The sequence below is a fragment of the Podarcis pityusensis genome (genome assembly GCF_964106645.2).
Source record: "Podarcis pityusensis genome assembly, chromosome: 14".
Taxonomy (NCBI): Eukaryota; Metazoa; Chordata; class Lepidosauria; order Squamata; family Lacertidae; genus Podarcis; species Podarcis pityusensis.
The window spans coordinates 18,525,715-18,550,726 of NC_138039.1; the positions used below are offsets into that span (position 1 = coordinate 18,525,715).

A 25,012-nucleotide genomic window follows, 5' to 3' on the forward strand; every position below is an offset into this window, starting at 1 on the left:
TTCTTCTTCCTCCTCTTTGGTCAGTCCATCTGCCTGCCTGCCTGCCTCTCTCCACTCCCTGCCTCCTTCCTCTCTTCCTTCCCTTCCCCTCCTCCTGCAAGTCTCCCCTGCTCTCTCCATCTTTCTTCCTGCCAAGCCCCTGCTCCGCTCACACGTTGAAGAGCTTTGCCAGCCAAATGGCCCACGCCATCAATCAGCTTTTTCCACCGAGGTGGCCTTGCCCAGCTGCTCAGAGCATGCACAGCCACTGCTACCTTCTTGGCTGGATGCAAGCAAGGGGCAGGCACATGGGGGTAGCTAGAATTTTTTTGGGGGGGGGGCAGGCCTTTTGTTAGGGGGAACAGAACCTCAGTTTCCTATGGATTTTTACTGAATTTTATTGATTGGGGGGCAGCTGCCCCTCCCTGCCCCCCCCCCAGCTACGCCCATAGACAGGCAGGTAGGGGCTGGCTGAGGGCAGCCTGTGGTTGGTGGGGGCAGTGCTCCATTCACCCCAACAGACCGATCTCCACCGGTCTGGTGCAGAGGGATAGCCATGGGGCTGGTCTGCCCCCTCCTCGGCGCGTCGTCTCCACCACTCTGGCAGCACGAAAGAGGGCGGGGGTGGGAGTTGGGGGCTTTACAGAAATACTCCTCCCTCTCCATTCCATTGACACTTTTCTCTCCACTCCGTCCGGGGAGCCACGAGCGACGGAGAGGGAGGAGTCTGGCTGGGAGAGACGAGGCGAGGCTCCTCCGTCGAGGGGACGGGACGCAGAAGCGCGCCGGAGAGGAGCAGGCGGCGTCCAGAGCAGCAGCAGCAGCAGCAGCAGCAGCAGCTACCCCTCCGTCGGGGCGAGGAAGCCAAATCCAAGCCAGCCTCTCCATCGGGCTGCGGGAGCCTGGAGGGAGCGCCCGCCTGTCTGGATCCAGCGGCGGAGAAAGAGGCTCCGAGCAAACGCCGAGGAGAAGTCGCCCGGCCAGGTGAGGCGCGCATCCGACGGAGGGGTGTGCCTGCTTCGCAAGCCGGGAGAGAGAAAGAGGCGGCGGAGAAGGGGATTGCGAAGGATTTCTCTGTATTCCTCGATGGATGAGTTCTCTCTCCCCGCTTGCGCCCCGGGAGCTCAAGGGCGCGCGCAAGGTTTGACCCCCCCCCCGTCCCCGTTTCCTGCCCACAACAACCCTGAGAGGTAGGCTCGGCGTTATAAAGCCCAGAGAGGGCACGGCGCGTTTTGTTTAAAGAGAAGAGTTTTGATCCGTCGATGAGATTTCTAAGAGAAAAAGATGAGATGTGGGGGCCGGGTAAGAGACTTGTCGTGGGGGTTGGGGAGAAGGCATGCAGGTTCCCCTTATTTATCTGTGTCTCGTCGTCGTCCCCCCCCCCCCCCCCGCCGTGCCGCCCGTAGATCCTAAAAGATAGGAGGAAGACCACCTCTCGGGTGCTCAGGAGTTCATGTTGAGCGAGGGGAGGGCTCCCCAGTCTCGAAACGTGGCTGGAAGGAAGGACCGTGGAAGGGGACCGGAGGCTGTGTGTGTGTGTTGAACGTCCATCTCCTTGCACCAGGGGTGAATGTCACCCGACTCCCCAGTTGTACTGATTATCAATTTCGGCGGTGGGGAGGGTGCTCCTATCGCGTAAGCCTACATGTTTACTCAGAAGCAAGCCCTATGCTGCTCAATAGGGCTTGCATCCACGTGAGCAGAGTACCGCAGCCTCCTCCGTAAGTTGCGAGGGGCACCTCGACTATCGTGGATCAGAGTTTGCTGCGATGAAGCAGACAGGAAAAGCTCGACGTTGGTTTGAGCAATCTAGGAAGCTGCCGTAGACTGAGCCGGTCCATTTAGCTCAGTGGTGCCTACACTGATTGGCAGCAGCAGCAGCTCTCCAGAGTTTCAGGACTCCCCAGCCCTAACCGGGAGATGCCGGGGAGCCGAACCCAGGACCTCCTGCCTGCAGAGCAGATGCTCGACGGGGGAGCTACAGTCAGCCTTCAAGGTGCCACAGGCAGCTGCTCCCTCACGCCTGGCATTTGACAAAAGATTTTGGAATTTATCACACCATCCATTCCAGGCAGAATTATGTTAGTTTTGAGAGTCTGTATGTGCAGCTTCGTTGTGGTTGTGCTACCCAATGGCACACAGATGTTGCATACTTAGTAATATCGATCGCAGTAGCATTAATTTAATTGCTATTGAGCACATTCCCTGACTTGGGTGGCAGTCCTAAGCATATTAACCAGGGTGTAAGTCCTGGGTAAATTAATTCGGTGTAAACGTGCCTAGGTGTGCACTGCAAATCCTGCTGAAAGCAATGGTAGAGGATGTAGGCTGTGGTCCTGTAGACCAGGGATGAGGAACTCTCCACATGTTGTTGGCCAAGCCCTGTGGGAGTTTGAGTCCAGCAGCATCTGCAAGGCCACAGGTTCCACACCCCTGCTGTAAACAACAAAATCTCATTAAACTTTGTGATATTTCCTTGTGAGTAAGCCTGCATAGGATCAAGCTGTTTGTCATGGGTTTTACAGCGTGATCCTCTTCACTGAGGGATAGCTCAGTTTGTAGAGCATGAGACTCTTAATCTCAGGGTTGTGGGTTTGAGCCTCATGTTGGGTGAAAGATTCCTGCATTGCAGGGGGTTGGACTAGATGACCCTCGTGGTCCCTTCCATCTCTACCATTCTATGATTCTATGTTTATTCAGAAGCAAGCCCCACCAGGTCCACTCAGACTTAACTCCCAAGTAAATGGGAATGGGATTGCAGTTTAGCCATGATAATTTTTGCTGGATTATGTGCCCATCTCTTTTGGAAGCAAGCAGCCTATTATTATTATTATTATTATTATTATTATTCCTATATCTCATCTTTCCTTCAAGGAGCTCAAGATGGCATACATTCTTCTCTTCCTATTTTATCTTCACAACAACCCTGCGGGGTAGTTTAGGATGAAAGATAGCGGCTGGCCCAAGATCATCCCGTGAGGTTCATGGCTGAGTGGAGACTGGAACCCTGGTCTCCTGGATCCTAGCCCAACCCTCTAACCACTACACCGTACTGTGTTTGGCAGGCACACTTAACACATATGGCTATCCCTGACTATTTTGTCTCAGGGATGGGGAAGCTGGTACCTTCCAGAGGTTGCAGGGATCAGGGATGATGGGAGTTGTACTCCAACATCTGCAGGGCCACAGGTTCCACTAGCTCAGGTTTACATCAACAGATGCCCTGTTCCTAAGAACTGTTGAGTTGTCAGATCCTGAGAAAAAGTGGTGAGAAAGGAGTGGATGGGGAGCACTGCCCACGCCCCTCCCGAAATACTATGCCTCTGGTGCATGGCAACCACACACTCCTTTCTCTCTACCCATAGTTGTGGGGAAGAACCTCCACTTCTTAAGGAACAGAGAAGAAACTGGTTCCCCTGCCCCTTTCCGTGTTGATGCTTTGTTTAACTCTAACAGAGGTACATTTCTATTATGCTTGCAGCCTCATTAAACGTTTCCGACATGCAGATCAGCCCCTGGCCATTTCTTCGCGGAATGCCACTGCAACGGAGTTCCATTTCCAGGAACCTGGAACAAGTACGGCTTTGTGCTGATGCTCTTTCAGTTTGTTCTTAGGTCACCCGTGGCTGCAAGTCCAGGGATGGTTTTGTTGGCAGGGCAGATGCCAGGTGCGTGAAGAGCCCCCACATTTGCCATGCCAAAGGTTCAAACTCCAGCATCTTGACAATGGCATCTTTGGGGATGCTTTGATTTCAAGGCTTGTGCACGCATTAGCGGTTATGCTGGCCCCAACATGCTCCCAGTTGGGAGCCAAGGATGCACGATGTTAGCCACAATCCATCGGTATCTCTCAGCTTCTTGAGAAAAGCTCCTGTTCTCATGCTGAGCTTCCCAGGTAGACTACAGGGTGTGTGGGGACAATAGGTTTGATTACCTATTTCCTCCCGAGGTAGGAGAAGTGACATAGCTAAGCCTGGCAGGACAGCTTACTCTATGGTATTAACCCCTTCAGGCATTAATTAGACTGGTTATGCCACAGGAACCTTCTTATTAATGATAACTGAAGCTGTGGCTCTGGGAGCCTTTCTTTAGCCAAAAAGCAGGATGAAAATGCTTTAAAAAGAAATAAATAAGAAACTGAACAGGAGGGAAGAAGGATATTAAACTGGCAGTGCCCCAGCCCCTCAAACGGCCTGGCCTCGACTGCTGGGAACTGTAGCTAACCCCTCCCATAGGTACAATTCCCAGTACCCTTAACAATCAAAAGTTCTCATTGTTATTTTTATTATTTAAGAGTAAGCCACGTGCTTTAAATGTGTCGTGCAGATGTGCCCATAGTCTAGTAATACTGCAGTACTGCAGGTTCCCATCTCCTGCTCTGCAGTATTTTCTCCCTGTTATTTTCCTTACGGTCTGGAGGCGGAACCAGCCATGAATGAATTGGGGACCACTGCTTGTTTCTGGAGAACAGGCTCCCATTCACATGGTTCATTCACTGTTTAGAACTTGAGATTTCTTTATTTTTTTCTGAAAGGAGCAGTTGTAGCAGCAGGATGTGTGTGGTTCCAGTAAGAGGGAAACTTGACTGGGAGAAAATGCAGGGCACTGGGCTTAGAGCATCTGCTCTGCCTCCAGAAGGTCCCAGGTTCAATCCCTATTGGAGCCGAAAGAGACCCCAGTCTTAAACCCAGGAGTATCCATCTGATACTAATCTAGATGGAGCAAGAGTCTGACTTGGCAGAAGGTAGATGGCAGACGTCTTTTGTACCTGTGTAGCCTGCTTGGTACACGCTAGCATGTCCTGCAGCTGTGGCCAGTGCAGTTTCTGCTATTTCTATCATATGAGTAAACAGATGGAGGCCGGTCCTGACTGGGATCATCTGAGCACATGCTTGAAATGCCACTCAGAGCATCCTCCAGCTCAGGCTGCTCTCGCTGCTGCGTGTGAACTACTGACATTCTCCTAGCAGGTCAGTATCTGTTGAGCTGCGGATGCAAATCAGCCTATGTGGTGCTGTTACGCGATTATGCCTCTCCCGAGGGATTAGTTTTTATATAATGCTTCATGAGATTCCAGCAGGCGATAACTTCGGTTTGTGCTGCGCAAGTGACACTGGAGCCAGAGATAAGATACCCATCAAGACAAGATCTTTGCTTCTGTGTTGGGGCTGCAAGTGCTTTTTCACTCCTTTCCTTTAATCCAGCAATTTCCAATTTCTGGAGGCTTGTTTTGATGTTACCTTTTAGGCATCTCTGTGCCGGTTTGCATTGTAAGTAGCTGTTTTGTACCACGTTTAATTTTCATATTCAAATCCTATTTTTAATGTGTTTGCAAACCACCTGGATGACTTTGGGCTGTGTGCACATGAATGGCTTAAAATGCAGCAAGGTCATTACTTCCCTTCAATTCGGATTAAAGATGGTTTCAGGGGAAACTCATCAAGATGCGTTTTCCCTCCCTAAGAAATGACAGGATAGGTATGGATTATAGCTAACTTGGTGTGCGAGCCACTTTCCAATCTGGTGGTGAGATCCTGGCACAGCAAACAAGAGCGTGTGCACAGCCTTAGTCGACAGGTCTTATGAGCAAATGATTATTTATTGCATCTATTTGTGGATTACTGCATAAAACAGGCATAGGCAAACTTGGCCCTCCAGATGTTTTGGGACTACAACTCCCATGATCCCTAGCTAACAGGACCAGTGGTCAGAGATGATGGGAACTGTAGTCCCAAAACATCTGGAGGGCTGAGTTTGCCTATGCCTGGCATAAAATGTCTCATAGTGACTTACGATTATAAAGGTAAACACAATATGCAATTTAAAATACATCGAAAAGTTAGAAGTGTGTTATTGGCTGAAAGTGCTCATCCTGCAATAGCATAGAAAGGACAGATGCTACCCTATATCTAGAAATATGGACACCAATACAGGCTAGGGTAGCATCATAACATATGGTCCCAACTAAAAGCTACACACCTGGGTGAACAAAAGCATCTTTACCTGGTGCCCTAAAGTGCTGGATACAGCAGTCATTCATGGTATGTGGATTGTTTGATCCCTGACCACTGAACAGAGAAGAAATCGAGATAGGGTAGGATTGTCAGACATTTTGGGAAATGATTTACAACGAATTTAAGAAAATGTTTAAATGCTCTTTCCCCCAAAAAACCTGAAGCCTTCCTGCTAGGAATTATGGGTAATGAAATTCCCAAAAAGTTCAAGAGAATCTTTACGTATGTTACAGTTGCTGCCAGAATTTTAATTGCAAAAGGTTGGAAGGGAGAAACTATCCCATCCAAATCAGACTGGCAAAATCATTAAGAGAGTATGCACAATTTGTGAGAATATCAGCAAAGGCTATGAGATGTTACAGATGAAAAATTTACCAGATATATAGAGAGAGTCTGTGTAAAAGAACATTGTCAAAATATCAATCCATTGGCAGGTATCGACTGAGTTTCTGCGTGTGAATAGGACAGTTTTGGAAAAACCAAAAACAAGTTATATAATAGGGAGAAAATAAAGTCAAATGTGTATCCAAGGAATCTAACTCGGGAACATAATGGGAAGATCGGAGGTCATGTTAAATTGAAGTATAGAATGAGGTACAAAACAAGCCGCAATCAAAGAATGAATGAATGTTTATCTTTATTTTGTTGTTATAATCTATTATTTCTGTTACGCAGTTTTGAAACCAATAAAGCATTAGAGAGAGAGGGAGTAGGATTGTGTATATAATGCAGGGTGGGGAACCTTTTCTGGTCCAAGGTCCACATTCCCTGCCAGGCAAGCTTCCCCAGGGCCACATGCCAGTGGTGGGCGGGGCTAGAGGCAAAAAGTGGGTGGAGCAACAGGCGTGACTTACCATTTTACCATTGGTTGCATTCCAGCCATGCAAAAAAACAGAGGTTTGCACCCCCCCCCCCCTTTATCCTCCATCTGTCCAGGCAAGCAAGAGGCGTCATCATAGTTTAGAACACATTCCACCCAGGCAAATCCACTTAAAGTGGGTGTACTGCAGGGCCTGGGGAGAATCCCATGGGCCAGATACAGAAGATTCCTAGCCCCCAAATGGGACAGAAAAATAAGGAACATGAAGCTTGCCACTCCATACCCACCAGTCTGCTGCTGGCTCATTCCGCCTGCTCTTTTTCCACACTTGGGCAGAATCTCAGCTCTCTCTCTCTCTCTCTCTCTCTCTCTCTCTCTCTCTCTCTCTCACACACACACACACACACACCCCGCTGCATGAGTGTGAGTCAGACCCATCTCTCCCTGCAGAGGAAGTGGGGCTTTCCATCTGTAGCTATCCTTGAGCAGATGTTAGATCCAAGGATCTTTGAGCTGAAAATCAAATACAAAAAAGTGAGACCTCCAGGTATAGTGTAATAATAATAATAATAATAATAATAATAATTGTAATGATTTAATTAGGTACTTAGGTTTGGTGCCTACTGTTTGCTGTCGTCAAAACTTCTTGTTTTTCTGTCTGGATCTATTTCCCCCCTTCATGTTTAGTTATATCAATAATGTTGTGGTTACATAAAAGGAAAGAAGTTTCAATCAGCAGGGAAATAGTAATGGGAAGAGGCAAGTGTTTCTGTAGCATTCTTTGAGACAGGATAGTTCATCCATCTTTGCTGACTGTCTGGAATATCCTAGAAAAAAGTTCTCCAAAAGTGTCTCTAAACCTGTTTTCCTGCCACGTTCTTCTCTCTTTCTCTCAGGGGCTTTGAAGGGACCATATTTTGGCTGTGATCCCCGTGCCAAGGAGCAAAGCTAACTATGAGGGATGCACATTCTCCTTGGTCCATGACTAAATTGATTTGCCTCCCTTGGATGAGCCTGATCTTTCTGGAGGTAAGAGTTTCAAGCCAGCCAGCTCATCGTCTTTACTCACGCAGGCCTTGATGTTGGAGGGTACTTTTGTCTCATGGACAGTGTCTTCCTGCTCAAAGCCAGGTGATGTGGGCTAGGTTTGGCAGTCTCCTAACATCATAGAATCATAGAATTGTAGAGTTGGAAGGGACCCTAAGGAATATGCAGCCGTCCCATACGGAGATCGAACCTGCAACCTTGGTGTTATCAGCACCACGCTCTAATCAACTGAGCTATCTAGGCTGATAAGCATGGAGGCTGGGTGTTAAAGTCTCATAGTGGCAGAGGATGGCACCTAGTAGGTACAGGTAGATCTTGGCTCTGCTTGTGGTCCTTGGAGGTTGTGGTAAAAGAGCCAAGTTTCTAGTCCTCATTATTGCAAAAATATGAATGAAGACTGTGGGCAGTTTGTTGAGCCTCAGCATCAGGAGGAACATTGGCAGTCGTCTCATCCAACCCCCTGCTCAGTGCAGGAATCTGCAAACACAGCAGCCTGAACAGATGGCCAGCCAGCTTCTCAATACTCCAGCCAAGAAGAGCTCATGGCCTTCCCAAGGAACTCTGCTCCACTGCTGAGCAGCTCTTGCTGTTAGCAAGCTTCTTTTCATACTTAGCCAAAATATCATTTAGTGCCATTTCGACCTGCTGTCTCTAGTCCTGCTCTATATCGAGGAACAGAGAACAAGCTGGTCACATTTGCACCATACACATGATGGAGAGCCAGTGTGGTGTAGTGGTTAAGAGCAGTAGTCTCGTAATCTGGTGAACTGGGTTCGAGTCTCCGCTCCTCTACATGCAGCAGCTGGGTGCATAGTTGTCAACTTTTCCTTTTTCTTGCGAGGAATCCTATTCGGAATAAGGGAATTTCCCTTTAAAAAAGGGAAACGTTGACAGCTTTGGCTGGGTGACCTTGGGCTAGTCACCCTTCTCTGAAGTCTCTCAGGCCCACTCACCTCACAGAGTGTTTGTTGTGGGGGAGGAAGGGAAAGGAGAATGTTAGCTGCTTTGAGACTCCTTCAGGTAGTGATAAAGTGGGATATCAAATCCAAAACCAAACATATGAAGGACTTTCATACTACTGTAATAGTTATAGTGTCCCCCTCCCTCCCAACGAACATTGGGAGCTGAAGTTTGTTAAGGAGTCTCATAAAAACTTTCAGCATCCTTAACAAACTACAGCTTCCCAGATTCTTTTGGGGGGAAGGCATGTGCTTCAAAAATGCTTTATCCACCTAAAGAAAAAGAATGGATTTTTCGTGGTGAGCAAATGCATTCAAAATTATGGGATGGACAAAAGACTGACAGGAAAATGTGTAATAAGCACATAAGTCGGGATGAATGATCAGTGGCATGTAACCTCCACACAAACAAATAAGAAAGAAGGCTCAACAAAGACCAAATGCCATTTAACCTCTGTGTTAGCAAATTAGGACGGATGTGCAGCAAACAGGTGGTCTCAAGAGTCCCTTAGGTTGTCCCCTTAATTCTGTTCCTGTTATGTACTGAGCTGAATCCTAGAACAATAGGATCCAGAATGCAACAGTCTGATTGGTCCGCAGGAGCTACCCAATCCAGCTCCAGGTGGAAGTGAATCAGCAACCTGATTGGCCTGCAGGAGCAGCCAATCAGGCTCCTGGATGAAGTGAATCAGCAACCTGATTGGCCTGCAGGAGCAGCCCGGAATTAGCCAATCACGCGGGGCCCATTGTGTGAATAATATATATATAGCTAGACGTTTTGGGGAAAGATTCATTCATTGCTACTATGAGCTGAATAAAGAGCATGAAATTCGCACTCGACTCTGAGTATATTTCAGTTCCCTTTCTCTGAGATTTTGCCTCTTTTCCTAGAGGTCCAAAGAGGCAAAGGTCTTGCAATTCCAGACTGAGTACTGGCAACCCTGCTGAGTACCTAGCAGAAAACACAGTAGTGTATCTCTCTTGGGAGATATTTCCAGTTGCAGGGTGGGAACATGCCTCCCTTCCCTGGATAGAAGGCGTAGATAAGAGGGAAATGGTGCATCATGCAGGACCACCAAAAAACAACAGTGCAAGAGGTCCAGTGAATGGATTTTGGACTCCTGACCCTCCCTTGCAATGCTGTGAGTTCACTCACACCAGTAGAGAGCACAGTGTGGTACTGAGTGCACAGTGCAGCTTTCTGAGACTTTTGTCTAATGCAAAACTGCAGGCTTCTAGCCCTCATGGTGTTCAATCAGCAGGTGCAGATGGACTATAGTGGCCCCATGGAGGAGGTGCTATGCTGTCCTGGGCCATTCTCATGCTATCTGCCTAAGAGTAAAGGTGGCCTTTAGCAGTGCCTTTGCCCTGAATCTCAGCAGAGTGTTTTATTTTTGCAGGGCTGCAGCCCAAAAGTTCTGGAGAAGACATTTGAACAATGGATGAGGTATAAAGATGAGTGCTTGAAGAAGATAGCAAGTGATCCTTACCCTTCAGGTAAGGAGCCATTTTCTTTGTGGCTGATTTTAAAGTGGCAATTTCGCAAGGAAAAATCTCCATCTCTTTATTTATTTTAGATATTTGCATATTGCTTCTCAGGCAAACCTCACAAAGCAGTTTGCATAAAAATATTAGAGCAATACTTGTTCTTAGATACTCCACCTTCCTCCTACAGAAGCCCAGAGCCTGTGGATAGCTCAGTTGGTGGAGCATTAGACTCTTAATCTCACGGCCATGGGTTTGAGCCCCATGTTGGGAAAAAGATTCCTACATTGCTAAGGGATTGGACTAGAGAAGAATGGTGCAGAAGAGGAAATCCTGAAAAGTGATAGGCTTCTACTATTCCTGGACGTGGTCTGAAGGCAGGAGACTCAGCCGCCTTGCTGAAGTGAGGTCAATGAGACTGCCTTAAACCCCCTTTGAGCCTTCAAAGGGGCCTCTAAGGATCACAGGGCATCATCACCTTGTATGAAGTCAGACACATTGGTCCATCTAGTTCAGTATTTGTCTACAGCTCTCCAGGTCTTCAGATAAGATGACATTCACTGCTGTATCTGGAGTTGTTGGGGATTGAACCTGGGACCTTCTGCATGCAAGTCAAATGCTCTACCACTGAACTATGGCTTTATCCTCTTCAAGTTGCATGATAGAAGAAATGCAGTAGAAAATGCAGCAAAAATGGTGAATGGTGAATAAATGGTGAATAAAACAGGGACTCTGAGTGGGCTTTACCTGACCACCACTGGGTAAAAAATGATATTCAAGTTCACAGTTTCTTTGGAGACACCTATTATTTATACCTTATGCACTAATTTATTAGCCAGTTTACGGTACAAGTATTTCATATCATTTTTTGTTGTTGTTGCTAAATATGACATTGGTTCATATCAGGTATACCCTGAGATGCATTTTCCCTGCACTGATTGGTTGGGGCCACCTACTTTCTCCCCCTCTCTTTTCTTTCCTCCAATCACAGGTAGGCCTGCCAAAAAGGCTAACTTTACAGCCCTATACATGCCTACTCAGAAGTAAGTCCCTTGGAGTTCAATGGGACTTAATCCCAGGTAAGGGTATAGGATTGCAGCTTAACGTCTGCATTACCATGGGTGCCATTGAACATACCAAGTCTTACTTCCGAGTAAACATGCATGGAATTGCACAGCATAGCTGCAATTCTATACACACCCTTGCCTAGCAGTGAGGTCCATTGAAATGGGTGGGACTGACTTCTAAGTAGATGTGCTGCAAATTATTTTAACTGGGCACCTGCTATAAAGGTGGCACATGAACTGTTTCCTGCCCTAGCAAGCTTTGTATTTCTCTCCCACCTTCCTGCGCGCTCTATCTCTCTCTGTCTATACCTCCCTCCATCAGTCAGTTATAACTCCAACCTAATACTCTAGTCTGCAATGGACAAAAGAGTCTCCAAACATCCCATAGGAATTCCTGGGATGTCAGTCCCAGAAGGGGTGCCCATTTTCACTCAAAGCAGTGAAAATGGACAGGATATTTTTATTCTAGCAAAAGAAAGGGGCTTACCTAAGTGCAATGCTCAGGGTGGATTCTTGTTCTCTCAATATAATGAATCCAGTGAAACTCCACACACACACCCCGCACCCCAGTTCCCAGCAGGCACCTTCCTTGCAATGCTAAATGCAAAGTCAAAAGCCCGCTGAAGAACAGATGCATCCTTTAAGCACCCTGATTTTGATTACAGCAAGGGTAAGGGTGTGTGTATGTAGGGAAGAGGTCTGGAGATTCTATTTAACTGCTTTTATAGATGTTGCTCCTGCTGGGAAGCTGATTTTTGCAGAGTGAACCAATTTCTATTAAGGCTCTCATCCAAAAGGAGTGGAAGGGACCTGCTGAGTTGCCTTCCTGTGAAGAGGGGGATGACTTCACAGGATGGAACCATTCAAACCACCAGCTAAGTAGTGTTTAAGAATGGGGAGAGGGAGTAAATGTATTGAATACTTTACTTCCACCCCCACCCCACCCATTTTTTTTAAAGGAGCAGTTAAGAAAGCTACCTCGAGGGAGTGGCACTTGCCTCTTTCCTCCCCTTTACATTTTGCAGGGCTATGCGCTTACAATCTGATTTCTGAAAAATGGGTGTGCAAATGCTTTTGCTGAGTTGCGTTAACACTTAATTTGTGGAACTTGCTGCTGTGACAGGTGGGGACTGCCACACTGAAATGGCTTTGAAAGAGGGTTAGACAAATCCGCAAACTGGAATAGGTCCATCAGTTGCTGTTAGTTTGGAGACAGTGTGCTGTATATGAACTTCAAACTCATTCTCCAAATGAGGATTCTTGCATAGCCAGAATGGCCCTATCCACACAAGAAAAGGAGGTACCAAGAGGCTCAGGCAGTAAGACAAAAACATATTTATGGGGGGGGGGGGGAATCCTGAATGCTGATGGCCCAGTGAATATTGTTGGTGTCAGAGTCAGAGGTGTAGTGGCCATGGACTATGGGAAGGGAAGGGGGATGTCAAAGGCCTGTTATGATCTCTGCAGCAGGGTCCCTGTCTCTAGAGTCCCAGAGCCACACAAACAGCATGAAAGGGGAGCTTTTTAGCCAATGAGAAGGTGTCTTCTGACCCTTTGTGCTGATTGCAGCCAATCCGATTTAAAGGAGGTGAGTCAGTGTCGGAGGATTGGCTCCCAGGGTCACTGTGGAGAAGGCACCAAGGAAGAACACCAAGGAGTCGTTCTGCATGCTCCAAATTTAGGGACTTAGGAACACTGAAAAAACACAAGGGGTCCTTTAGCTTCAGGAGAATGATCTACAAGTTGTGTTATGTACAATGGAACTCCATGTTGTCAGTGGAGATTGTGGCTGAGAATTGGTCTAGAAAAGCCTAAGGAGGCTTGGGCAAGGGTCAAACTGGGGTTGTCCCAGGACCAGTTCTCTTTGCTGAGTTAACTCAGAAGTGACAGCCACAAATATACTGAGGATGCGGAAGGCATTTTACATTGTGTTCTGGGATGCTGTGCTGAATATATTGGACCCCCTTCTATGTTCTGCCCTTCCCAACCAGACTTGCTTTTGCCTCTTTCAGGGCTGTTTTGCAATCGGACATTTGACATGTATGCATGCTGGCCAGATGGGAGTCCCGGGACCATCGTCAATGTCTCCTGCCCTTTTTATTTGCCCTGGTATGAGAAAGGTAAGGCTGTTTCTTGGTGGGTTCTTTTGGAGAGTATCTGCAAGGCATTCCAGGGAGCTTGAGGCTTAGATTCACTAAAATTCTTTTACACTCCATCTACAACATTCTCTGCCATCTCCCCAAAAATGTGTGCAGGCCTCCGTGTTGGGATTTTTCAACTTGTCCTGCAAATCCCTATTTTCTCTTTCTTCTATCCAACTTCTCAAATCCTGTTGACTAGGTCAACTTTGCCTTGTTGACTAAGCCATATTCTTGACTCCTGTTGGCTAAGTTTGCACTGTCTTTTACTTCCACAGGACACCAACCAATAAATCAGGGGCCCTCAAGATGTTCTGGTCTATAGCTTTAATCAGCCCAATGTCCACAGTCAGAGATTATAGGAGTTGTGTCCCAGAACGTTTGGATGACGCAAGGTTGCCTCTTTGTTCCATAAATCAAAGCAGGCATCATTTTGCATCAACTGTAAATCAAGCAGGAAATTGGGAAGAGTCGCTGTCCTTGGTGCTGATGTTTCAGATTAAACCCATTTTGTAGCATCCTGCTGCTGTTGAAAACATTGCTGGGGTTCTCATTTTCACCTTTGTAATGGCTAGTTACAACTTGTCCTGCGTCCTGACATCACTATAATCTGAAGGCAGCCCTGTTTAGGGAAGCTTTTAATATTTGATGAAGTATTGTATTTTAATATTTTGCTGGAAGCCACCTAGAGTGGCTGGGGAAACCCAGCCAGATGGACAGGGTATGAATGAATGAATGAATGAATGATATTAGGTTTTTTCTCCACCCACACCAACAACTGCTAGTGATAATGGAGTAGAGAAACAGCCACACTGTCAGGACCAGATAATAATAATAATTTTTATTTATACGCCGCCCTCCCCAGCCAAGGCCGGGCACAGGGTGGCTGACAAGCAATAATAAAAACAAGTTGAATGAATACAACTTAAAAACAAGATTAAAATGCAATTAAAATATTGAAACATTAAAATATTAAAATGCAGCCTCATCACAGGAGGAGAAAGGAAAAAGAAAAAAGAAAGAGGGGGAGGGAATCAAATTGGCTCCAAGCCAAAGGCCAGGCAGAACAACTCTGTCTTACAGGCCCTGCGGAAAGAAATCATATCCTGCAGGGCCCTGGTCTCATGAGGCAGAGCGTTCCACCAGGCCGGAGCCAGTGTTGAAAAGGCCCTGGCTCTGGTTGAAGCCAATCTAACTTCCTTAGGGCCCGGGACCACTAGGGTGTTGCTATTTATGGACCTTGAGGCTCTCCGTGGGGCATACCGGGAGAGGCGGTCCCGTAGGTACGAGGGTCCTAGGCCATGATAAATTGAACTAGATGTTACAAAATGCACAAGGGGAGCTCTGACACTGGGCTGTCCTTTTTGACAGTAGCCCTGTGACCTCTGAATATATAAATGATAGTGCCTGACTCACTGTGCTGGGGTGGTTGGAGCCCAGCTCTCCCTCTGGGTCCTACTGCTTGGCCCTATTGTTATGATCCCTCAGAGGATTGGAGTCTCCCTTCCTCCCTGCAGCTTAGCTCATGCCTTCAACAAACACACAAAACATAACCGGCTGTGCATAGCCGGTTACGTTTTGTGTGTTTGTTGAATGTATGTTACATAATGTTAGGTTTGATGTTGTTTTGCAGCTTAGCTCATGCCAGCAAGTCTTGCTTTCAGTGGATGTATGTTCTGCACAGTGATGCTAAGCGTTGACATTTCCAAACATGTCAGCCTGACAATGTCTGGCCTTTTTTTACTGGCAGTTAAACATGGTACGGTGAGCCGCAAGTGTGGGCCTGATGGCCACTGGGCGATGCTGAACGGGACAGAGCTCTGGAGGGACCATTCCCAGTGCAAGGAAGAGGTGGATGGCAACACTGGAGAGGTGAGAAGGGGAGCCTGCTGGGATTTACTGGCCCTCCGTGAAGCTCATAATGACATGTCATTTGCTTCTAAACATGGCAAGCCTGGCTGGCAGTGTTTGAGGGCCTTCCTGCTTGTTCTGCTGAATGGGGCCCGGATCTCTGCCCCAAAGGCCTACCCTAATGGCACCACTGTCCCTGCCCTCCGATGCTCCCAGTTGCATCTTCTCCAATGGGCTGGATGCGTCCGGAAAAGAGTGGAAATGGGCTGCCTTGGCTTGTCTGATGGGGCCTCCTCTCCTGTACAGGAATCATCCTACCGCCTGATGGTCAGCTTCAAGGTCCTCTACACCGTGGGCTACTCCCTCTCTCTGCTGGCCCTGGTCTTGGCTCTGCTCATCCTTACAGTCTTCAGGTACTGCATCCTGGCTCAGAGCGAAAGACCCTGTGGAATGGTGATGGACGCCTTTGCGTCTCACTTTCTCTCTCAAGTGTGCAGTCTGTTCTGTACAGGTTCAGGAGGTGTGCAAGGAAGAGAGAGAGAAGAGAAATCCACAGCATTTGGCTGCTATAATTTTGGATAGGCACATGGCGACCCCTTCAACATACACAGGACTGTGTCCAGCAATGTCTGTGATCACAGGAAGCTGCTTTTCTACTGGGTCCATCTAGCCCAGGGGTAGGCAACATAAGGCCTGTGGGCCGGATGTGGCCCAATCACCTTCTAAATCCGGCCCACACACAGTCCAGGAATCGGCATGTTTTTACATGAATAGAATGTGTCCTTGTATTTAAAATGCATCTCTGGTTTATTTGTGGGGCCTGCCTGATGTTTTTACATGAGTAGAATGTGTCCTTTTATTTAAAATGCATCTCTGGGTTATTTGTGGGGCATAGGAATTCTTTCATTTCCCCCCCAAAATATAGTCTGGCCCACCACATGGTCTGAGGGACAGTGGACCGGCCCACAGCTGAAAAAGGTTTCTGACCACTGATCTAGCCTATGACTAAGATATGTAGGAAGCATTTTGCATTGAGACAGACCACTGGTCCATGCAGCTTGATACTGTCAACACCAAGGCATGGGGGAACCTCTGGCCCACGAGCCATATTAGGTTCAACAGGGACCTGCTGGGATTGGATGCGCCAGGGAGTTTCTGATCAGGAGCTTACAAGTCTTGCTTTGGGCAGGGATCTTCTTTGGCAGCCTGGCTTGAGTTGAACCCCTGCATGACGATCTCCAGCAAGGGAGGGCCCACCACCCCTCTAGGCAATTGGTTCCACTCCTGAGCTGCTCTGACCGTCAATAGGTTTTACACCAGCTTCATTGGAAGGCTTGTGTTTTTAAAGCAATTATAGAGTGGTGCGGAGCTACTGGGTCACCAGCAAGTGGACAGCATCCCACCTTGCCCACATTGGGTACCCAGTGCAATGTCCTTTTCACCCCCCAGGAAGCTTCGCTGCACCCGGAACTACATCCACGCAAACCTCTTCGCCTCCTTCGGGCTACGGGCCATCTCTGTGATCGTGAAGGATGCATTGCTGGAGCAGATGTGGAGAAGGGAGACGTTCCAGGTGTCCGACTGGGAGGCCTTGCTAAGCCATGAGGCAAGTATGATTCCTGCGGACTGTCACATGAACCTAAAGAAACCAGCACTATTGCACTCAATTCCAATGGCAGATTTTGCATCTCCTGAGCAATTTGCTCATTTGGGCTTAACGTTTGATTTGATTACAGTGGTACCTCAGGTTAAGAACTTAATTCGTTCTGGAGGTCTGTTCTTAACCTGAAACTGTTCTTAACCTGAAGCACTACTTTAGCTAATGGGGCCTCCCGCTGCCGCTGCACAATTTCTGTTCTCATCCTGAAGCAAAGTTCTTAACCTGCGGTACTATTTCTGGTTTAGCGGAGTCTGTAACCTGACGTGTCTGTAGCCTGAAGCGTCTGTAACCCGAGGTACCACTGTATTTGATTTCTTTTTTCTTTTCCCCCTATATTTTTTATTAACATTTCTGTTTTACATTTTAGAATATTCATTTAAACAACCTTAAAATACCAATAACTCCCCTTCTTCTCTTTCCATGGTTCATTTTGCATAACATAAATCCCTGCATATTTTATATAAACTAAACCATTCAGTATTCCATTACTACATCCATCAAAATTTATTTACACTGTTGAATTTATCTTAACACTGTCCACGTTTTCAAATATACACAATTTCCCTCCATATATTCAATAAACATTTTCCAATCTTCTTTAAACATATGTACTTCTTGTTCTCTTATTCTATATGTTAGGTCTGCAAGCTGAGCATATTCCATCAGTTTAAGTTGCCATTCTTCTTTAGTTGGGACTTCGCTCATTTTCCATTTTTGGGCTAACAAAACACGAGCTGCATTAGTGGCATACATAAATAACCTTTCTTGACACTTGGGAATTTCCATCTGAATTATCCCCAACAAAAAGGACTCTGGGTTTCCCCCCCTAATTCATTTATTAAAAATATCTCTGAGTGGTGTACAAAAAAACTGTAACAGACAACTCAAAACAAAATATTACAAAAAATGCACAGTTACATATAAAAATGTTGCATTAATCCAAAGTTGCTAATGTATAAAAATCATAATCAATTCATTTTCCTTCTGATAAACCCTCCTGTTCAGCTTCCGGGTTCCCATGAAGGGTTCAAACAAACTCTCAGCTCACCCACAAAAGTCTCCCAATGAGAAGACTTCTGGAAACAGCACCCTAGTCTCTCACTCTAGACTTGCCTTTTATGGGCTTGGCATGTTGCTTCTACAGGCTACCCAAAGCTGTGTCCCATTCAGCTATACTCTCCACACCCAGTTCCAGGTACAGCAGGTTTGCTGAGTTTCCCAGGAGGTCCAAAGGATGGGAAGAAGGTCCTCACCTCTGCTCACAGCTCTTTCTTCACCCTCTGTCCTCTCCTCTTCCTCCAGTCAGGGAAGACAGCATGGAGCTCAGCATCTTGGGAACCTTTGCTGAAAACCTCTTCATGTAAAGTGCTTGGGGTGCTGGGGAAAAAAATGAAGCCCCATCTTTTTTAACCGTGCCCCACTTAAGATAGTAGCTGGACAGTGAGGCTGAAACTCCCACCAGCCCCGGACTGCAGGGCCCTTGGTCAATGATGATGGATATTCTAGTCCAACAACATAGGAAGCCATGTGATACTGAGTCAGACTATTGGTCCATCTAGCTCAGTATTGTGTACACTGACAGGCAGCCCTTCTCCAGCACTCTCAGGCAGGGGACCCTCCTAGTCCTTCCTGGAGATGACAGAAATTGAACTTGGACCTTCTGAATGCAAGGCAGATGTTCTGTTGCTGCTGAATTAAGCCCCCTTCCTTGTTGGCTTTTTAAGTAGGTGCTTTAAATGGTTCTAATTTTTATTGATGTGTCTTTTGAAAACTTAATTTTATTTTTTTAAAAACCAAGCTGTAAACGGGTATAACAAGAACAGCAAAAATTAAAATGACAAAAATAACTGGAATAACGATGATGATTGAAATGCCAACAATATGTGTATTACTGTATTATTTCCATGTTTTTCATAAGTGCTGGAAAGTGTTCTTATTAGACACTGATTGGCTCTCTTATTCTAGGCTGCGATTGGTTGTCGAGTGGCTCAAGTCGTGATGCAGTACTGTATTCTGGCCAATCATTATTGGTTTCTTGCGGAGGCGGTCTACCTGTACAAGCTTCTGATTGGAGCTGTGTTTTCAGAGAAGAATTACTACACTCTGTACCTGTACTTGGGCTGGGGTAAGGAAGAATTGGGCTGGGAAGCACTTGCTAATACTGGGGCCAGTGCATACAATACATTGTTAAGCACACTTCGTTTTATTTTAAGGAAAAGCCGCCCAGGACCTATAATCTTGCTCAAAGCTAGCATTAGTTGGCTCTCCCTACCATGGGATCTGGTTCCCCCTACTGTTGGGCTCCCTGCCTTTTGCCCTACCAGTCCCACTGGGAACAGTCTACAGTTCCTACCCCCAGCTTCAATCTATCTTCTTTTCATCCATTGTGATTTTTTGGGGGGAGGGGACAATTCCGAATCTTGAGAATTGAACTTAAGCAAAGGACACTATTTTATACACAGTGCTAATTTTGGAACTCCAGCTGCAGCAATTGCATTACCTGGGCAATTTGCCCATTTGGGCTCAACGGCTGAGTCAAGGTAGGGAATAGGAAGCTCAGCATCTTGGCCATTGATGAACCTTTGTTGGGCTGAAGACCCCTTGATGTACGGTGCTTGATTTGGGATGCTGAAGAAGAGATAATAATAATAATAATAATAATAATAATAATAATAATAATAATTATTATTTATACCCCGCCCATCTGGCTGGGTTTCCCCAGCCACTCTGGGCGGCTTCCAACAGAATATTAAAATACAATAGTCTATTAAACATTAAAAGCTTCCCTAAACAGGGCTGCCTTCAGATGTCTTCTAAAAGTCTGGTAGTTGTTGTTCACTTTGACATCTGGTGGGAGGGCATTCCACAGGGAGGGCGCCACTACCGAGAAGGCTCTCTGCCTGGTTCCCTGTAACTTGGCTTCTCGCAGAGAGGGAACTGCCAGAAGGCCCTCGGCACTGGACCTCAGTGTCCGGGCAGAACCATGGGGGTGGAGACAGTGCCTTTTAACCCAGAAATGCAGTGGGGTGGACCTAGCTTGCTTCTCGACTTCCAGTGAGTGTTTGGTTTTTTCCAGAGCTTTTGCTGTGTGACTTGCAGGAACCCCCGTGGCTTTTGTGGTGCCGTGGATGGCTGCCAAGTACCTGAAGGAGAATGCAGAGTGAGTGTGGTGGTACTGGGATGGGGAATTTGGGCTGATTGGCACGGGGAGGGATTTTATGTTATACAGTCAAACAGGGAAAAAAAGATGCAGGTCAATAACTGAACAAGGTGACATGTCTCCCACAGTCTTCTGTGGCTTCTCAGTGGAGCTGACGGAGCAGCCCTGCTTGCCATCTTTCCCACAGAGCTGTTTTCCTGCCTGTTCCATTAACCCCTCTGGAATGATGCTGATCTCCTCCCTGTTTTGTGCTGCAGGTGCTGGGCATTGAACGAGAACATGAATTACTGGTGGATTATTCGCATCCCTATTTTGCTAGCCTCTGTGGTAAGTGCCTCCCCCTTGTTCCTCTTGCCTAGCTTGAGATGGGGCAAGAGGGGGAGGACAGTGCCTTTCTGGTGGTGGTGGTGGTGGTAAGGAGTCTGGCTGGCTTTTGGTACTCAGGAAGAGCAACACCTTTGCCAGCCGTGTCAAAGCAGTATAGCTTGGCAATATGTTGCGTCTCTCACCCCCCATTCAAATGCTACACAGGAAGCTGCCTTATACCAAGTCAGACTAGCTCAGTACTGTCTACTCTGACTGGCAGCAACTCTCCCAAGGTTTCAGGCTGGCGTCTCTCCTAGTGATGTCAGGGATTGAACCTGGGACCTTCTGCATGCAAAGCAGATGCTCTACCCCCTGAGCTATGGCTCTACAGGGGGAAGAAAGAACATGGCACAGTCTTCCCAGCTGCAATGTCTTATCTTCTTGCTAGAATCTTTTTGTGAGCAAGGGGCTTGTTGCTTCCAAGCTTTGATTAACTCACCACTGTGTCTTCCCAGATCAACCTGCTGATCTTCATGCAGATCCTCAAAGTGATCCTGGCCAAGCTGCGAGCCAATCAGAAGGGCTATGCAGACTACAAACTGCGGTGAGTTTGTCCGCCAGGTAAACCCCAAAGAAAAGCCCGAGTCCTGAACTCAGGAACTTAAGTTTCATCTCCTGCTTGGTGTTGTCCCTTCCAGGCTGGCCAAAGCCACCCTCACCCTTGTCCCTCTCTTTGGGATCCATGAAGTAGTCTTCATTTTTGTCACAGACGAGCAAACGACAGGAGTGCTGCGCTACATCAAAGTCTTCTTCACTCTCTTCCTCAACTCCTTTCAGGTGAGTTTGAGAGCACCTGGCTTGGATCACCTGCTTTCTGACATGGTTGCTTACTTGTTTCCTGACCACCCCCACCCCCATTTCCTACTTCCACCCTAAAGGGGAAAGTTTGTTGGAGAATGTATATGGCAGCAGTGTGCAGAAATAAATTGTCTGGCAAAAGCCATCAGGCTTTGGCCCTGTTTTCCAACAGGTTTCTGTTTGCTATTGCAAACTCATGCTTCCTTCTCTCTCTCTCATCTACTGCAGGGATTCCTGGTTGCTGTCTTGTATTGCTTTGCAAATAAGGAGGTAAGCAATGTCCCCACCACCCACCCTGGCTGAGATGATCCAGTCATTCTTGGGCATGCAATCTTATACAGCTCATACTAATCCCTGATCAGTCTTACCTATTGGAGCCTCTGATTGGCAGATGAGGACTTGTTGCTGCTGACATCACCAAGAGATGTCTGGTTGGTACTGACTGGGCCTTTTTGGTGGTGGTTCCCTGGTTGTGAAATGCCCTCCCTGGTGAGGTGTGCTTGACTCCCATCATTATTAGCTTTCCAGAAGGAATTTGAAAACATTCCTGTTTACCCAAGCATACTTGGTGGCTGAAGAATACTGATTCTGGCAACCCCAAGATCACTGGATGGAAGGATGTTTTGAATCGCAGTTGCTTTTAACTGAAACAGCTTTTAGATGTTTTTAATTGTTACTGTTTTGGGAATATTTTATTCCGTTTTAGAAGGTTTTTGCTTAGTTTCTCAGTTGTATATCTGGCCTGATTCAGGAGGCTGTTCTTATGCTTTCTTTTCATCCAGGTGAAATCCGAAATGAAGAAGAGGTGGCAGCTTTGGAAACTGGACCACCCTGCCCTCTGCTGCACCCAGTAAGAGGAAATTGGGGACGCCAAGAGCTCCTTAAGACAGCGATTGATGCTCTGTCCTATGATGCTGCACCTGGCATTCTCAGATGGCCACAGAGTGCTTGGGGCAATGGTGGTGGTGATGGTCACAGCTTTGTTGGAGGACCACAGGCAACGTTCTGAAAAAGGGGGCAGAGGTTATTTCTACCAGTTGGGCAAAACATAGAAATTGACATTGCTGGCTTACAGCACCCAGATGATGATAAACCAGCCATGAAAGGGCATTAGGAAGTGCCAAAGAGCCTGATGGAGGGTGTGCATAACGCTGCAGAAGGAATCCTGAAGCTCCAGGAATTAGAGAGGGATGTGTGCGTGTCTAGCTCTATGGTACAGCATCTGCTTTGAATGGAGAAGGTCCAGGTTCAATCCCCAGGATCTCCAGATAGGGCAGGATGAGACCCCATTGGAAATCTTGGAGAGCCACTGCCCAGCCAGAGTAGGCAACACCAGATGAAGAAATGGTTTGACTTGGGATAAGGGAGCTTCCTGTGTTCCACGTCTCAAAACCAACTCAGGATTCAGCTTTGGTAGGATGGCAGTCCATCCTAGGAGATCACCAAGGGCCTTAATACTGTCCTCTACCACCTGTTCCCATTGTTCAGCAACTGCTATCTACCTTCAAGCTTTTCATAGAGGTATATTCTGTACCAGAGAAAAGAAGTCCTCCTCTCCCAACTATGAAGGCTACAGGCTTCTAGGCCAAGATCAAGATAGCCTTGCAGACACAGGCACTGAGATCCCTCTTCAGTTTTGCTTCTGAAGATGCCAGAGCAAGAAACCCATTGAGGACTCCTTCAGGGGACGTCATAGCTCTGTAGCCCAGGCATTGGCCAGCCTGACTCAGTGTGGGAACTCTGCAACGCTCTCCTCAGCTATGACTGAGCCCAGTGGTTTGGCTCCAAAGAGGACATTTCTGGGGAGTCAAGAGGATTGTGCTTCGCTCAGCTTCTGCATGAGGTCCCTGTGCTCATTAAAAAGCACAAGCTTCTGATGCATCACTTTGCAAGGCGCACTGTTAACATTGGGAGAACTCGGAGTACTTTCCCTGTACACCCTGACCTTCTCGGGCTTCACGCAACCAGCGGTGGATGCACTTTGCATTTCAAACAACTCCTCCTGCCTCTTTTCCCCTTTGGGCAGCTCTGAAGGTTTTCTTTGGCTGCCCAGTGCGTGTGGGGCCTTGATCATTCTTCATATACCACCATCTATCCATATATGTCACTTTGCAAAGAACAGGTCTATGGCTCCAGGGGGCTGACGTGCAAAGGGATAATTTAGAGGCATGGGAAGAATATGCAATTATTTCAAGTTGGCTTTGTTACAGGACAGTGACTGGTGGTGGGAGGAGGAGGAAATGATGACTCTCCTAAGGGAGGTTGCCTGGAAATGCCTCTCTTGCACCAAAGGGAAAAGGCAGAGTCATTTTGGGTAGAGGGGTAAGGTTGAGGTCAAAGGTCACGGGAAGGAATGTGCCAAGAAATAAAGCACATAGAGGGAAGTGTAAGACCATGGAGGGTTTTGAAGGGAAAAACTTTGAGGGCATAGGAACATGCTCTGAGAGGAGGAGCTGAATCGTGCCTTATTGAATTGAAACTACTGCCCCCTCCCTCTGCAGCACTAGCCTTTCTCTCTGGCTGCAAAAAACTTTTCAGGGGTGCAGGCGCTACGGTAGCCCCTCCTTCTCCAGGGAAGACTAAGGATTGCTGCACACAGCCAATTTACAATGCCAAGCAACTTGCAGAAGTCATGGCTATGGAAAAAAACAGCCTAGAAGAAAGCAGGAAGGGGATGTCGGGAGGCTGTATGAACTGAGCTACCTTGGAGGCGGCAAAAAAGATGCCTGTTTTGGAACAGGCAGTGCTACGAAACATTTAAGTCAAGTGTCCCTTTAGTTTTATTGCAGGGGGTGGGGGAATGCAGGAGGTGACCCAGCTCTTGGCATTTTGGAGAAGCTTGCTCTGCAGCAGGAGTAGCAAACCTTTGAGCCTCCAGGTGCTACTAAACTACAACTCCCATCAGCCCCAGTAAGCAGGGCAGGGGTGATGGGTGTTGTAGTCCTGCAACTTCTGGAGGACCAAATGAATCCCATCTGTTCTGCGCCTGCTAAGACTAAGTAGGCCACTTCCTTTAAATGTAACACTCAAGGGGAAGGATAGTTTCACACAGACAACTGTTCTGCGCGTGTTTCCAAAAAGTGCCAATTATTTCCAGCAAAAGGGATGTCCTTGGGGGGAGGAGAAGGAAGCACAGCGGAGAAGAGCTGGGCGACTTGGACGTCAGGGTTGCGTCAAAGAAGACACAGGCAGGTTCATCTTGCTGTGACCTAATCCCTGCACAGCTGCAGCGGAAGATTTGAAGGATTACAGGTCTGGAGGCTCAAAGGGATTCTAAAGCACGGCTATTCTCCACCACAAGTTTAGCATCTTCTAGAACTTGTAGAACTTCCATTTTCTCTGCAGGTTCTTCCTTTCTTGGAGGTAAAGGGTACACGATGCAGAGCAACTATAAGTAAAATGGAATAGAGGACTCCCATCCAACACCAGTCCCTTCATTGCAGGCTTCTGTAAACACTCCAAGAGTTTTTCAAGCTAATAAAACTTTGAACGCCTTCTTCATTACTGAGATACATTCATGCTGGTTGCCATTCTGTGTGACCACCTCCAAAAGCAGTTGTGTCATATGATATATATTTTTTTGGGGGGGGGGGGATTCTCTAATTCTTGCACAACACCAGAGCAAGCCATTTCACCATGAAACAGCCAATATAGAGTGTAATCTGCAT

General features: G+C 47.1%; 2 protein-coding genes across 4 annotated transcripts in view; one reads left to right on the plus strand and one right to left on the minus strand.

The window, feature by feature from the left end:
* Positions 1 to 858: 858 nt before the first annotated feature.
* Positions 859 to 24,845, plus strand: LOC308463539 (glucagon receptor-like). Of its 2 annotated transcripts, XM_080982031.1 has the most exons (14): positions 859 to 963; positions 7,710 to 7,842; positions 10,220 to 10,316; positions 13,384 to 13,491; positions 15,260 to 15,381; positions 15,667 to 15,773; positions 16,810 to 16,966; positions 18,986 to 19,145; positions 20,120 to 20,180; positions 20,438 to 20,507; positions 21,002 to 21,090; positions 21,185 to 21,323; positions 21,573 to 21,614; positions 22,127 to 24,845. In XM_080982031.1, exons 2-14 carry the CDS (start codon positions 7,768 to 7,770, stop codon positions 22,196 to 22,198), a joined length of 1,299 nt encoding a protein of 432 aa, XP_080838157.1. In that variant the 5' UTR covers positions 859 to 963; positions 7,710 to 7,767; the 3' UTR covers positions 22,199 to 24,845. The 2 variants fall into 2 exon arrangements, with proteins under 2 accessions (XP_080838157.1, XP_080838156.1); XM_080982030.1 differs by lacking the exons at positions 859 to 963; positions 18,986 to 19,145; positions 20,120 to 20,180; ... (3 more) ...; positions 21,573 to 21,614; positions 22,127 to 24,845 and adding an exon at positions 4,865 to 4,949 and having other exon boundaries at positions 15,260 to 15,773; positions 16,810 to 17,278.
* The window catches only part of ANKS3 (ankyrin repeat and sterile alpha motif domain containing 3), a 29,947-nt gene continuing 22,511 nt past the window's right edge, over positions 17,577 to 25,012 (minus strand). Inside the window, exons 17-18 of one of the 2 annotated variants that reach the window (XR_013979605.1) lie at positions 18,274 to 18,397; positions 17,577 to 17,739 (exon numbers count right to left, since the gene is read on the minus strand). The gene's annotated coding sequence lies outside the window, so the exon portion shown is untranslated. Of the gene's footprint in view, positions 17,740 to 18,262; positions 18,398 to 25,012 lie in introns of those variants that run through there. The other variant, XM_080981967.1, reaches the window with a different exon arrangement.

What these genes read in the sequence shown, in the direction of transcription:
- LOC308463539 (XM_080982031.1), top strand. Translation starts at nt 7,768, where the DNA reads ATGAGGGATGCACATTCTCCTTGGTCCATGACTAAATTGATTTGCCTC. An exon ending in TGAGCCTGATCTTTCTGGAG is followed by an intron (nt 7,843 to 10,219) that starts GTAAGAGTTTCA and finishes TTATTTTTGCAG; the next exon opens with GGCTGCAGCCCAAAAGTTCT. An exon ending in CTCATCCTTACAGTCTTCAG is followed by an intron (nt 15,774 to 16,809) that starts GTACTGCATCCT and finishes TTCACCCCCCAG; the next exon opens with GAAGCTTCGCTGCACCCGGA.